The following is a 13380-nucleotide window of genomic DNA, read 5'->3' as shown; positions in this document are numbered from 1 at the left end:
GAAAAAAATCTTCTCTTCATTAAACAGAATTTGGGGGTAAAATAAACAGAGGAACTAATAATTCTGACCTCAACTGTATATAAGAAATGTATAGCTATGCCATCAACAACAGACTTTTTTATCCTGTTGTTGTTGTTGTTGTGTTTAACAGTGTTAATACGTACTGTATAGCATTACTGCAAGATGGTAGAGAGAGTTCTGGATGCAGACTTAGTGCAGTTGAAAGGTGAGCAGCATGCAATGCTTTTAATGTGCACACCATTGTTGGTGGTTTCCCATTTGTTATTTTTACTGTTGGCACCATTAACCTTTTATAGGCCTGTGCAAAAACATTTCTGGCTTTTAAATGGAGTTCTATGGAGTAGAACTACAAATTATAGGCTGTGCGCATAAATACACTTGTTAACTATGTTCTGAGAACTGAGGTGCTTATTTTTGAAGTGTGCAAAGGTTGCTCTTTTAGACATGCACACTCAAACACATGCTATACTCCAAAACGAAGGCAGAAACTAAGTTTTTTTTGCACTGTAAATTATGATCAACATAAAAAAAATAACAAATTTTAACTAAAAGTGTCCATATTATGAAAGTCAATAGGGCAAAAACTGCCACTAACATAATGAAAGGGTAGTAAATTTCCCCAGAGTGTATTGAGTTTTTGTAAAATGTCAAAGCATTTTCCCAAAATATGTGCCAAAGTAAAATTTGTCACCAATAAAACATTCCATTTGCTGAAACGCAGAGAAAGTTGTGATTAATATGCCGGAATGAAAATATAGTTGGCATGGGCCACTATAAGATTCGGACGGGACACCCTTGGATAATGATATAACGGTTTTAAAATATTTTGGAACAATAAACATACCACCAGGCACAGGACATCAACATGACGTGAGATTGACGTTGTACCCCAACTTCAGGGGGACGTTGCATTTTATTTGTAGGTGAAAATCAGGTTGATGTCAGAACCCAGTGTTATTCCAATGTCAGTATTTGATGTTAGTATGACATTTGGTTTAAGATGCGACGTTGGATTTTGGTCACTTTCCAACTCAACCTAAAATCAATCAAATATCATCATCATTTGACATCGTTATTGGACGTCAAATTAACATTGTCTTAGACGCTGACTAGACGTTAAATTTTGGTCACTTGACGTCATGACCTACATCTAACCTAATATTAACGTCTAATGATGTTGTGTCTCTGCTGGGATGTCAGGGTCAATAATTCAAATAAATCATTGAATAAATCATTCTGCTGTCTTTATTTGTTTCAAAAACACAGATTTCTGAAGTACAGTATTTAAAACGCACTCTTTGGAGATATTTTTTGCTAAAGATACTGTTGTCCTAGAAAATTGAAAAAAAATAAAAATATAAAATCTTACTCATACTTTAGGAATGGTGTGTAGTTCCTAGTAACATTGGACTGGAAAATAGTAACTTATCATTTTCTGTCGGCCTTACAAAAAAAGTAAAACAAAAGAGTCCAGCGTTAAATTGGAAACTTATCGAAACTCATTGGTCATGTTTGAGCGAAATGCTAACGGTCTAATGTTTTATGCTAAGCTAAAATTGCTCCTGCCAGACCCAGAGATTGGCTGAATGGGTTAAAAATCAACTGTTTAACGTTAGAGGCGTTGTAAAATTAGTAAATTAAAAAAAAAAACTCGGAGTGTTCATTTAACATGAGATGCTTCTGTAGAAGTTATCTTTAAAAAAAGGAAATGGAAACTTGTAAACAGTTTAGTGCCATATATGGTTAACAGTTCTGTCATGTAGGTAAAAGTGAGAATGCAAAGTTGTCAAATAAAGCAGTCCAAAGGAACTATAAGAGCAATCAACATTTAATTCTGCATGAGAACAGAAACTAAAAGTGTTGAAGAGATGTGTAACTTGCTGCTTTGTAAAGGTCAGTTTTGTCTCGGTGAAAGGAAAGGGGGAGGGTTGACGATCATGCAAAACATTCAAAGAGCCTCGGATTGGAAGACCGCAAAGAGAAGGTGTTTGTAGGGTCTTAAGTAGGTGTTAAGTTATGTGCGCTATGTGTGGGTTGAAAATACACCCTATATGAGAGCGGCGTCTAACTTGACCAACAATACCAAAAATAAACCAGATCAGTGTTCCTTTTTAAAGCAGAGAAAAGACATTAATACATTAGTTTGAGATAGATGTTATTATCTGAATACCATTTTATTGATAAGGCAAAGTTTATATAACGTAACAATGATACATGTTTTATAGTATTTGTTTGTGTTGCTTAAACTAACAGATGTTTAATTATACATTGACATAATGCACATATGCATATATCAGCGTCTTGACATCCTGTTGATTTACCACAAAATAATAATTCATTATTGAAGTTACACAAGAAAAGGAAACTAAAGAAAAAAAAAGATGTTTTTATCACCATTTAAATATTGTTGTTAAAAGAATTTTGTGTGCAGTACTGTTGTATTTCGAAGTGTATGGAGGACCAAACCTGCAAAAACAAAACAAAAATATGCAAATATATAAATAAATGAGTAAATAAATCCACAAATTTCTGCATAAATATGCAAATAAATAAATAAATGTGTATACAAATCCACAAAATCCTTGCATAAATAAATATTTAAATAAGCAATAGTGCCAGCAGGTAAATGATTAAATAAATTACACGAATGTTGTGGGAATAAGAAAATGCTAAACTGAAAGTTTATTCCCCTCCTTCAAATGTTTATTCATTCATTCTCATTATGTTTACCTGAGGAAAAGTAAATACAGAACTATATTTAAGACATGAATAAACGTTTGTATTACAATCACCAGCGTTCTAATCCTGGCAGATCACTGGTAAACATGGAGATCGAGACTACAAGTTCCAGTCATGCACCACTCACACACACACCTGCTCCAGGTTCCGCTGATTGCATACACTCACAGCCGGATGAGCATTAAGGACTGATTACAAGGGCTATATACAAAGCACACATGTACAATTCATAGCTGAGTCTTCATATACTGTTTTGAACATTGTCACATTTTCTTTGCCTTCTGTGTTTGAACCTTGCTTTTTGTTTGTTTTATGTTGTCTGCTGCCTGCCTATACTGGCAGTTCGCTTTTTAATTAAATACAACTCTAGATTTTCTGTGTACATCGGTTTGCCCCTGTGTTGACTTGCCTGACCATCTCTGTTTAATAAACGGGTGTTTGGATCCGCACCTCCGTTGTCAGCATCCCGTTCACATTACAGTTTGAAAGTTTCATTTTAGCATTTTCTTATTCTCCCAACATTCGTGTATATTATTTAATTATTTACCTGGCGACACTATTAATTATTTAAATATTTATTTATGCAGGAATTTAAGGATTTTTAATATACATTTATTTATTTGCATATTTATGCATTTTATTTATGCAGGAATATATGGATTTATTTACTCATTTATATGTTTGCGTATTTATTTATTTATTTTGTGTTTTTGCAGGTTATATTGTAGGTTATAATAGGTTGTAATTGTGGGGGAACAAAAAAATGTTTAAATGTAGCAGATAAATGTAAATACATTACATAAATATCCAGTGATTTATTTATTATTATTATTTTTATGTTCAACGGTGACTCTCTATAAACAAAATGTGCCTGATTTCTTTTAATTAAACACATTTTGAAAAATATCCACTAACATAATAAAAGGGTAGTAAATTTCCCCGGAGTGTATTATTGAGTTTTTAAAAATTTTTAAAGAATTTTCCCAAATGTGTCAAAACAGTATTTTTCACCAAAAATCTTTTAATCTGCTGAAACATTGAAAAATTTATGGCCAAATTAAGCCTCAGAATCACCCTAACGTGGATGAAAACATCTCCAATAGCACATAAGGGTTAGAAACATGTCAAAGGAACACTCAGTTTTTTTTTTTGTTTTTTTTTTGTAATAACATTGCAGCCAGACTTATTTAGTTTTTTTTTACTTTTATGTTCAACAGGGAATCTCGATAAAGTAGTCTGCTGAACAAAATGTGACTGATTTAAGTAATTATTAAAGTATTGAGAGTTCTTTTCATCAAACATATTCTGAAATGATAAAAAGAAAAGACTTAAATATTTTTTAAAAACGCTTTTCTATAAAATATTTTAAAGTTACATTAAGTTAAAAAAAAACTGTTGAATAGTACATGAAACAAACAACAACAACAAAAAAGTGTTATTTTAAAGGCCCGAGGTGTTTGTGCCGTATGCTGGAGGTGTTACGCAGGTGTCTGTTTGCAGGAAGATGGAGGAAAATATGACGCAACGGAGCATAGATCTTATGTAATATATTCGTAACCACAATTTACTAAAATGAATAGAATTCTTGACAAGAATCAGTGCAAACTGCCACATTGTTAGACTGTTATCAGCATTGTGAAATATTTCAGCAAACATTAAAAAAACAACCTAAAATTTTCACCCTAGAATTTGAGTGCTTGTCGTGTGTGTCAAACACGTGAATCAGCCCTGGATTCTGAGTGTACAAACCACAGAAACAGCGGTATAAACAACCTGTGGTTGAAATACTATCAAGATAGAAAAAAAAATCTGTGGTGATGAATTTTTTATATGAGTTGTGGTATTTATGAACAGATAAACAGATGAAAAGGGGGAAATATGAGCATGTACTGATATCACGAACACAAATTGCCATATATTTTCCTTTTAACAATGCATTTTTCCCCTGTTCCCTCTAATATCATCAATATTGTGCTACCATAGTATTTTTAAGAAGTGCACAGTACTACTATTTTTGTGCTTAGTGTTGTCTAATTGGGCGAAATGCCTCTAATTTGACATCACATTTTTAGCAAGCTTTAAATGAATAGATCAAGCCTTCACAACCGGAGAGGGGGAAAAAGCAAGTTTCAGTGGTTTTTAAGATCAAACCACGTAAGAGAGGCTGTCAGTTTTACGTTACATTTATACCACATCTTACAGCAAGAAAAAGACATCAGTCACAGAAAATTTCCCCTAAACACCTTGCCAAACGTCTTTAATATTGTCTTTATCTGAGAAATGCCATCTATATGATCCCAATGCTTTGTCTGATGTAAAATAATAATATATTTAGCAGACTTTTGTATTGAAAGATATTTTATAATCTCTAATATAATGATCTAGAAGCAATGATAAGGGATTTATGTCAAATTCCATAAGATAAATGTTATAAAAAAAAGAGCAGGAAGTAGTGACTCATATTTCTCTGTAACTTCTGCATGTAGCTATCTTTAGACCCCTCTGCCAAGCTCTCGAAAGACAGTTAGCGTTTGCACTGGTTACTAAACCAATAAAAATATAAGTTATGCCAGTCATAGATGACTATTTCAAACAATATGGTATAAGTGAGGAGCAGTGTCATGGGTTATTTCTGAATAAATGAATTATTTCTGAATGCAAAATGCAAAATCCCCAATTCTGATAGGGATGTTTTATAAAATGCAGTAAAAAAAAAAAAAAAAAAAATATATATATATATATATGATTTGGTTTCAAGATGCAGGAAAGATTCCTCAGGGCTTTTCATTGAGATCTGGTGATTGGATGCCATTTGAGTAATGGTTAACTCGCTTTTAAGAATCCAGATTTGACTTTTGTCTTCTCCTGCTGGAAGTAGCCAGCCTCAGATGGGTCACTGGGGTAATAAAGAGGTGTTCGTGAAAGCAACTATACTAGGGTAGGATGTGGGGTTTAAATGTCTCTTAGTTGGTATCAAAGCAAAATGTGCCAAAAAATCTTCCCCTGACTATTGCACCACCAGCAGCTTGAAGTTCTGAGTTATTGATAAAAGGCAGGAGGGGTTTGGGCTTTCATGTTGTTTATGCTCATTTAATTTGTGCAGGTGAACCTAAATAAGTTTATGAAAAATAAATCTTTATTATTGGCATTAGGTATTATAATCAGTAGCGATCTGCCCTATATGCGGATGCATTTAGCCCTACAAAATGACACAAGGCCCCGCTTACCACCCCCCAACTCAAATCAATTGATCCCAATTGAAACCTAATTGATTGTGCAGTTGCGAATTGAAGTGAGCAGGTGTAAACAGCCCCTATGAGTTGGAACACACATGAATGCCACCACAAAGTCATTATTAAGCATTGTGTGTATGTATATATATTGTATTTGTAGTATATGTGTGGAGACACTGTGGCGCAGTGGGTAGCGCTGTCGCCTTATAGCAAGAAGGTCGCTGGTTCGAGCCCTGGCTGGGTCAGTTGGCCATTCTGTGTGGAGTTTGCATGTTCTCCCAGTGTTGGTGTGGGTTTCTCCCTGGTGCTCCGGTTTCCCCCACAGTCCAAAGACATGCGGCATAGGTGAATTGAATAAGCTAAATTAGGTGTAGTCTGTGTGGGTGTTAATGCGGGAGTTAATTGCATGGGTGTTTTCCAGTGCTGGGTTGCTGCTGAAAGGGCATCTCCTGAGTAAAACATATGCTGGATAAGTTAGCGGTTCATTCCGCTGTGGTGACCCCTGATGAATAAATTATAGTATGAATGAATGAATTATAGTATATATATATATATATATATATATATATATATATATATATATATATATATATATATATATATATATATATATATATATATGTGTGTGTGTGTATGTGTGTGTGTGTGTGTGTTTTCATATTTGAACACAAAATAATAGGTAATATATTTGAAAATATATGTACGTATTTGCAGTTTCAATCATTGAAAAGCAATATATGTAAGCAGCCATTGTTGCAATATTTCAAAATATAGGTTGCATACACGACATACACTTACCGGCCACTTTATTAGGTATACCTTACTAGTACCTGGTTGGACCCCCTTTTGCCTTCAGAACTGCCTTTATACTTTGTGGAATAGATTCAACATGGTACTTGAATATTCCTCAAAGATTTTGGTCCACATTGACATACAAGCATCATGCAGTTGCTGTAGATTTGTTTGCTGCACGTCCATGATGCGAATCTCCCATTCCACCACATCCCAAAAATGCTCTATTCGATTGAGATCTGGTGACTGTCAATGTCATTTGAGTACAGTGAACTCATTGTGATGTTCAAGAAACCAGTTTGAGATGATTCACGCTTTATTACATGGTGCGTTATCCTGCTGGAAGTAGCCATTAGAAGACGAGTACACTGTGGTCATAAAGGGATGGACATGGTCAGCAACAATACTCAGGAAGGCTGTGGTACTTGGTACTAATGGGCATAAAGTGTGCCAAGAAAATATCCCCCAACTTACACCACCACCAGCTGAATGAACTGTTATACAAGAAATTATTGCAGTCATGCTTTCATGTTGTTGCCATATTCTGAGTCTACCACCCGAATTTCTCAGCAGAAATTGAGACTCATCAGACCAGACAGCATTTTTTCAATCCTCTATTTTCCAATTTTGGTGAGCCTGTGCGAATTGTAGCCTCAGTATCCTGTTCTTAGCTGAAAGGAGTGGCACCTGATGTGGTTTTCTGCAGCTGTAGTCCATCTGCCTCAAGGTTTGATGTGTTGGGCGTTAAGAGATGCTCTGTATACCGTAGAGATGGTTGTGCGTAAAAATCCCAGTAGATCAGCAGTTTCTGAAATACTCAGACCAGCCCGCCTAACACCAACAACCATGCTACATTCAAAGTCACTTAAATCACCTTTCATCCCCATTCTGTTGCTCAGTTTGATCAGCAGCACATCGTCTTGACCTAGTCTACATGGCTTATTAAATGCATTAAGTTGCTGCCATGTGATTGGCTGATTAGCAATTTGGTTAACGCGCAGTTGGACAGGTGGACCTAATAAAGTGGCCGGTGTGAGTATATTTTATATATGTAAAATCCAAAAATTAACTTGTATGCCATGTAGTTTGAATATATTCCTGTCAGATTTCAGTGGTTCACCATCCCTGTTTTATACTTATGACACACGCTTGTATTTGTCACAAAAAAAGCCATCATCTCAAATCTTTCTAATAAAACTTATCAGGTTATCAAGTGCAACAAACACCCATGACCAAAAACCAAAAAAGAAGCCTATATTTTCTGTCAGCTCCCTGTGCCGCAAAGTCTGCTGTTCCTTTCAGTCACTGCATTTGACTCATGAAGTACACAACAAACAGAAGTGTGAAATTAGACCATCCATGCATATGTGGGTGTTGTGAAAACACTTGTTTAAAGGTGTGATTCTTTATTTGCTGTGGTTTGCAGAAATGTCAGGCTTATTTGGACACACCCTTGACCCCCATTTCCTTTAGCAGCTTGTGCAGTCGCTTGTCAAGAAAGTTCTGCTCTGTCCACTTCACTGCAGGAAGATAGGAGGAAGAAAAGTTTTATATATATATATATATATATATATATATATATATATATATATATATATATATATATATATATATATATATAATTTATATATATATGATATATAGTTCAATAGGAATTAACGTCTGTGAACTGCAAGTTGCTGCGGACTTTTCAGTATGTTGACATGAAATATAATTTTGAATAGGGGTGGGGCTTTATACACAGCAACTGTTGGAGGGAAGTGGCTTAATTTGAATGTTAATTTGATAATGATCAATTTTTGATTGAACACATGCAAAATAAACAGTTTAATTTATTTAATTTAGTGTATTAAATGTTCTCATTAGGGCAGTGTTTTTCAACCACATTCATGGGGGACTACCAACACCACATGTTTTGGATTTCTCCTTTGTCTGTCACACCCATTACAGGCCTTTCAGTCTTTGCTAATGAGCTGATGATCAGAATCAGGTGTGTTTGGTTAAGGAGACATGGAAAATGTGCAGAGCTGGTGGTCCTTCAGGAACGTGGCTGGGAAACATTGCATTAGTGGATAGTTCACTCAAAACTGTAAATTCTGTCATAATTTACTCAAGCTACATTGTCACAAACATGTTTTAGTTTTTTTTGTTCTGTTCAACACAAAATAAGTTATTTTGAAAAGTGTAAGCTGATAATCATTGACTGCCATTTTATTTGTATTTCCTAATGTGGATGTCAATGGCTTCCAGTTTCCAACATTCTTCAAAATGTCTTCTCTTGTGTTCAACAAAAAGAGGAAATTCCTAAAGGTTTGGGACTATTTGAGGGTGAGTAAATAGTGAATAGATAAATTTTTTATGTGAACTTTAAGTCTAACAATGTGTATTGGCAAAAAAAAACCCAAAAAAACATTGTAAATTTAGATTTCACGCAGACTTTAATCCTACCTAAGTGATCTGTTTTGTGTCCATTCCAGTGCTCTGGCTCATGAATGAAGGCTGATAGTGGATGACGAGAGTATGAGTCCTTTGCCAGAGATGACCACACAACTGGCGGCCCTGTGAAAATGAACACACACAAGATTTTAGTGGAACATGTTTGGAATTTGGTAATTGGTATAATTATGTTATATTCTAAAAGGATGTAGTTTGTGTGAGACGCACATGGGAAGATGTTTGCGCGCAGATAGTGGCCCATCATATGATAGGATCTGTGCTCATCTGTGCTGCCTGAATCAGAATAATGAGGAGCACAAAGCGGAGGAACCTGCAGGCAGTGGGAGTTGTATATCTGACAGGCACATAAAAACTTCATATAACTATGATGTAAGAATAGTATGGGTCGCATTATAATTCTTATTAGAGTTCTAATTGGATGCCGATAACAATATACAGGCAGATAAATGCTAACTTTGACATTTTTTTTGTAATGTAATGTAATGTGTATTTATATAGCGCATTTATTGTGTATGGCCATACACCCAAAGCGCTTCACAATCATGAGGTGGGTCTCTCCACACCACCACCAGTGTGCAGCATCCACTTGGATGATGCGACGGCTGCCACAGGACAACGGCGCCAGTGCGCTCACCACACACCAGCTATTGGTGGAGTGGAGAGACAGTGATAGAGCCAATTCAGTGGATGGGGATGATTGGGAGACCATGATCGTATGGGCCGATAGAGGGACTTTGGCCAGGACACCGGGGTTACACCCCTGCTCTTTCACGAGAAGTGCCATGAGATTTTTAATGACCACAGAGAGTCAGGACCTCAGTTTAACGTCTCATCCGAAAGACGGCACCCACTGACAGTGTAGTGTCCCCTTCACTTTTACTGGGGCATTAGGACTCACTTAGACCTCAGGTTGAGCGCCCCCTGCTGGCCTCACTAACACCACTTCCAACAGCAACCTAGTGTTCCCTAGTGGTCTCCCATCCAGGTACTAACCAGGCTCAGCCCTGCTTAGCTTTAGTGAGTAACCGGTCTTGGGCTGCAGGGTGATATGGCTGTTTTTTTTAATTACAAAAATTCATTACAAAACAAAAGCCAAAATCCGTAATTATAATCCTTATTTAGTTGGTGGTTCACACCACTGTGGCAATTTCTGATAACTTAGTGAACTAAGCAGAGGGAAACTGAATAAACGATAATCCTCATGCATCACATTTCAGTCACGTTGCCTTGTAAAAAAGTTAGTGCACCCTGTTGAATCTCATGGCGTATCAGGAGAAAGCATTGGCTCTTGTTAGATCTTAAAATTTACAAATGAAAACCTCAGATGAACGACATCACATGGCATTTTACACCATTTAATTATTTAATTACCTAAAATCAAGAAAAATACAAAAGCCATGGGTGTCTGTACATCCACTTCCAGGAGTAATTTTCTGTATGAAACTATCAGTCTCATTAATCTGGATGAGTTTTTTGCACAGCTCTTATCAAAGCATTTCAGTCAGTATTACTTCTGGACTAAAGCAAGACATAAATTCCTCCACTTTTGTCAGGTCTTGAGTTGTAGATTTGGTGCTTTGTGTAGGATCACCTTAATCTTGTTGGATAATTTTTGATAAAAATGTATAATTTCAGATGAGGGTTTGATGCCAGATTAGACCTATCCACCACAACACAAACTGCTAAAACTTCTGCTGATGAGTAGTTAAGGCATTTGATTAGCAGTCCCTGGCTTGTTTAATGCTATATGTTGTTCTTCATCATTGTTTTCCCAATTTTAATGTTGACATGAAACAGAAGTTAGGATTGTCCAGTTGTATCAATTTTGTCTTATTGGATGCTGGAACGGGTCCTAAAATGAGAAAAAAAAATGTAGGGCGGTATTTAATTTTTCCTTTGGGAACTGATTCATACATGTGTGTTGCTAACAAAATGGAGGAAGATTATGGAAGCAAAGAATTTTTTACAAAATAATGAAGAGCACAGAGGGCAGCAGTGGCTCGATGGTTAGCACTGTCACCTCACAGCAAAAAATGTCGCTGGTTTCAGCCCTGGCAGGGCCAGAAGGCATTTCTATTTGTAGTTCATTGTGGATTTCTATGTGCATGTTCTTCCCATGTTCACATAAGTTTCCTCCGGGTGCTCCAGTTTCCTCCACAATCCAAAGACATGCACTATAGGTGAATTGTGTAAACTAAATAGGCTGTAGTGTATCAGTGTGTATGAATGAGTGAGTAGATGTGTGCTTCCCAGTACGGAAGGAGTTTGTCTACTCAGTGCTGGGTTGCAGCTGGAAGGACATCCACTGTGTAAAACTTGTGCCAGAGTAATTGGTGGTTCAATCCGCTGTGGCGACCCCTGATAAATTTGGGAAAAAGCCTAGTACCAATATATACATATAAAAATATGTAGAGTAAATTTGGATTTCATCCCGACTTTAAGACCAAAGTTCATATAATTATTTCTGTCTTGATAAGGAAAAATTGGAATTTCATATAGGGTGTCCTAACTTTTTCACATGACTATAAATTGGTAATCATCCAAAATTAGAGGTAGTTTGATAGCTTAACCCTGAAAACACTAAATTCGTTCAAAATAAATAAAAAGTGCTTTAAAAATACAATTTAGCAGGCGTCTTCCCTCATATAAAGTTGCACATTTTGCAAACATTTTCAAATCCAAATATAGATTTTTTTAAAACACACTCATTGGCCACTTTATTAGGTACCCCTGAACAACTGTTATTGCATTTCTCTAATCAGCCAATAATGCCAGTGAATGTGTGGCACTGCATTAAGAGATGTTGTCATGTTCAACTGAGCTTATTTGGTTAACTGGGGTTCAAAATGAGCATCAGAATTAGGAATAAAGGTGTTTTGAATAACTTTGAATGTGATATAACAGTTGGGGTCAGGAAAATGGCGGACCTTTTTCTAGACTTTTATTGTAAAGTGAGCAGAACAATAATGTCATTCATCTACATGTGATAAATCTGGATCGATTGTGTGATGCTCTCATGTCAATATGGACCAAAATCTCTGAGGAATATTTCCAGCACCTTGTTAAATTAATACCACATAGAAAGAAGTAATCCAATATGTGGTGGTCAAACTCAGTACTACCAGGGTACCTGTTATAAAAGTAGCTGGTCAGTGTGCTTTACATAAAATATATGTTTATTTAAGTCCATGCGCTTTACATTACACATTAACATGTGTCTTTATGAATAAACCAACCTCACAAAGCATTTTATATTTTATAGTATACTCAAAAAGGTGTAAAGTGATCAATATTATCATTGTTATAGCATATTGAAATACGTTTTTAAAAGAAATTGGTGCAGAAATCACCTGATTGCAACGGCCTGTCCTCTTCTCTGATTGGCTGATGTTGCTCATCTTCAAATTGGTCTATCTATATGTATAATTTCAGTGGTAACCACAGCAACCACAGCTGATTACTTTTGACAATTGAAAACAGACAAATGACCTTAATTTTCAAAACAGAAGCAAAATGTGCTTTAAATATATGCAGGACATAAAAAACAGAATAAAGGTTTTGGTAAGAGTAAGTAAAAAGGAATGCTTTACCTTCCGACCAGCAGTTGGGCATGTTGTGGATTATGTGAGTGAAACTCTATCTGCGACATAAATAATATATCATCCACTCCTACAGAGTTTCAGTGGTTACGGTTTGTGAGGCCATTTTCAGCATCACAAACATGGGGACCATCACAAAAGTTTGTGTTATTAAATCAACCAGATAAAAACAACTAAATTATATAAGTGAATATTAAATCATAGTCAATTATACAGAGTGAAAAGAAAATAGCTGGTTAATTAATAACAGAAATTACAAATGGCAGTGCTTATAGTTAACAGATTTTATTTTAAATAATAAGCACTCATTAGTAAATATAATTCAGCAACACATTTTCAAGGGTTAGTTCAACCAAAAACATAATGACCATTGAACAGTTTGTTGTTTTCAGTGTCAGTATAGAGGGCACATTCACATAAGCACTGTGCTCTTTATGAATGTCATGGTTGGTTGCCTGCTGACATAAATCTCCAATGCAGCTCTGCTTTATTTTAAAGAGGAGGTCACGCATGGGCATCTGGGGTATATACATCGGCGG

At 35.8% G+C, this 13380-nt stretch overlaps 1 protein-coding gene and 1 long non-coding RNA gene across 7 annotated transcripts in view; one reads left to right on the top strand and one right to left on the bottom strand.

Moving 5' to 3' along the window:
* LOC141381198 (uncharacterized) overlaps positions 1 to 13380 on the top strand; it is a 63227-nt gene that overhangs the window by 42905 nt on the left and 6942 nt on the right. For both annotated transcript variants that reach the window (XR_012400985.1, XR_012400986.1), the window contains exon 4: positions 9263 to 9394. This is a non-coding gene — a long non-coding RNA (uncharacterized lncRNA). The remainder of the gene's footprint in view (positions 1 to 9262; positions 9395 to 13380) is intronic.
* On the bottom strand, positions 1246 to 12886 carry cimip4 (ciliary microtubule inner protein 4). Of its 5 annotated transcripts, none has more exons than XM_068218959.2 (6): positions 12833 to 12886; positions 12593 to 12702; positions 9450 to 9576; positions 9234 to 9344; positions 8237 to 8305; positions 1250 to 2487 (listed from the first exon to the last, which is right to left on the bottom strand). In XM_068218959.2, the coding sequence occupies exons 2-6, from the start codon at positions 12638 to 12640 to the stop codon at positions 2432 to 2434; spliced, it is 411 nt and encodes a 136-aa protein (XP_068075060.2). In that variant the 5' UTR covers positions 12641 to 12702; positions 12833 to 12886; the 3' UTR covers positions 1250 to 2431. The 5 variants fall into 5 exon arrangements, 4 of the variants coding, with proteins under 4 accessions (XP_073800592.1, XP_068075060.2, XP_017210257.2 ...); XM_017354768.4 differs by having other exon boundaries at positions 12593 to 12731; positions 12833 to 12872; XM_073944491.1 differs by lacking the exon at positions 8237 to 8305 and having other exon boundaries at positions 1246 to 2487.

This window comes from Danio rerio, chromosome 3, assembly GCF_049306965.1.
Source record: "Danio rerio strain Tuebingen ecotype United States chromosome 3, GRCz12tu, whole genome shotgun sequence".
Taxonomy (NCBI): domain Eukaryota; kingdom Metazoa; phylum Chordata; class Actinopteri; order Cypriniformes; family Danionidae; genus Danio; species Danio rerio.
Note: the sequence above shows the minus strand (reverse complement) of the source record. Positions and strands in the feature narration are given on the sequence as shown.

Coding starts and splice junctions, on each gene's coding strand:
- cimip4 (XM_068218959.2), bottom strand. CDS start 12,640: ATGAGCAACATCAGCCAATCAGAGAAGAGGACAGGCCGTTGCAATCAG. Junction 9,345..9,449: donor GCGCGCAAACATCTTCCCAT/GTGCGTCTCACA, acceptor TCATTTTCACAG/GGCCGCCAGTTGTGTGGTCA. Junction 8,306..9,233: donor ACACAAAACAGATCACTTAG/GTAGGATTAAAG, acceptor ATCTTCCTGCAG/TGAAGTGGACAGAGCAGAAC.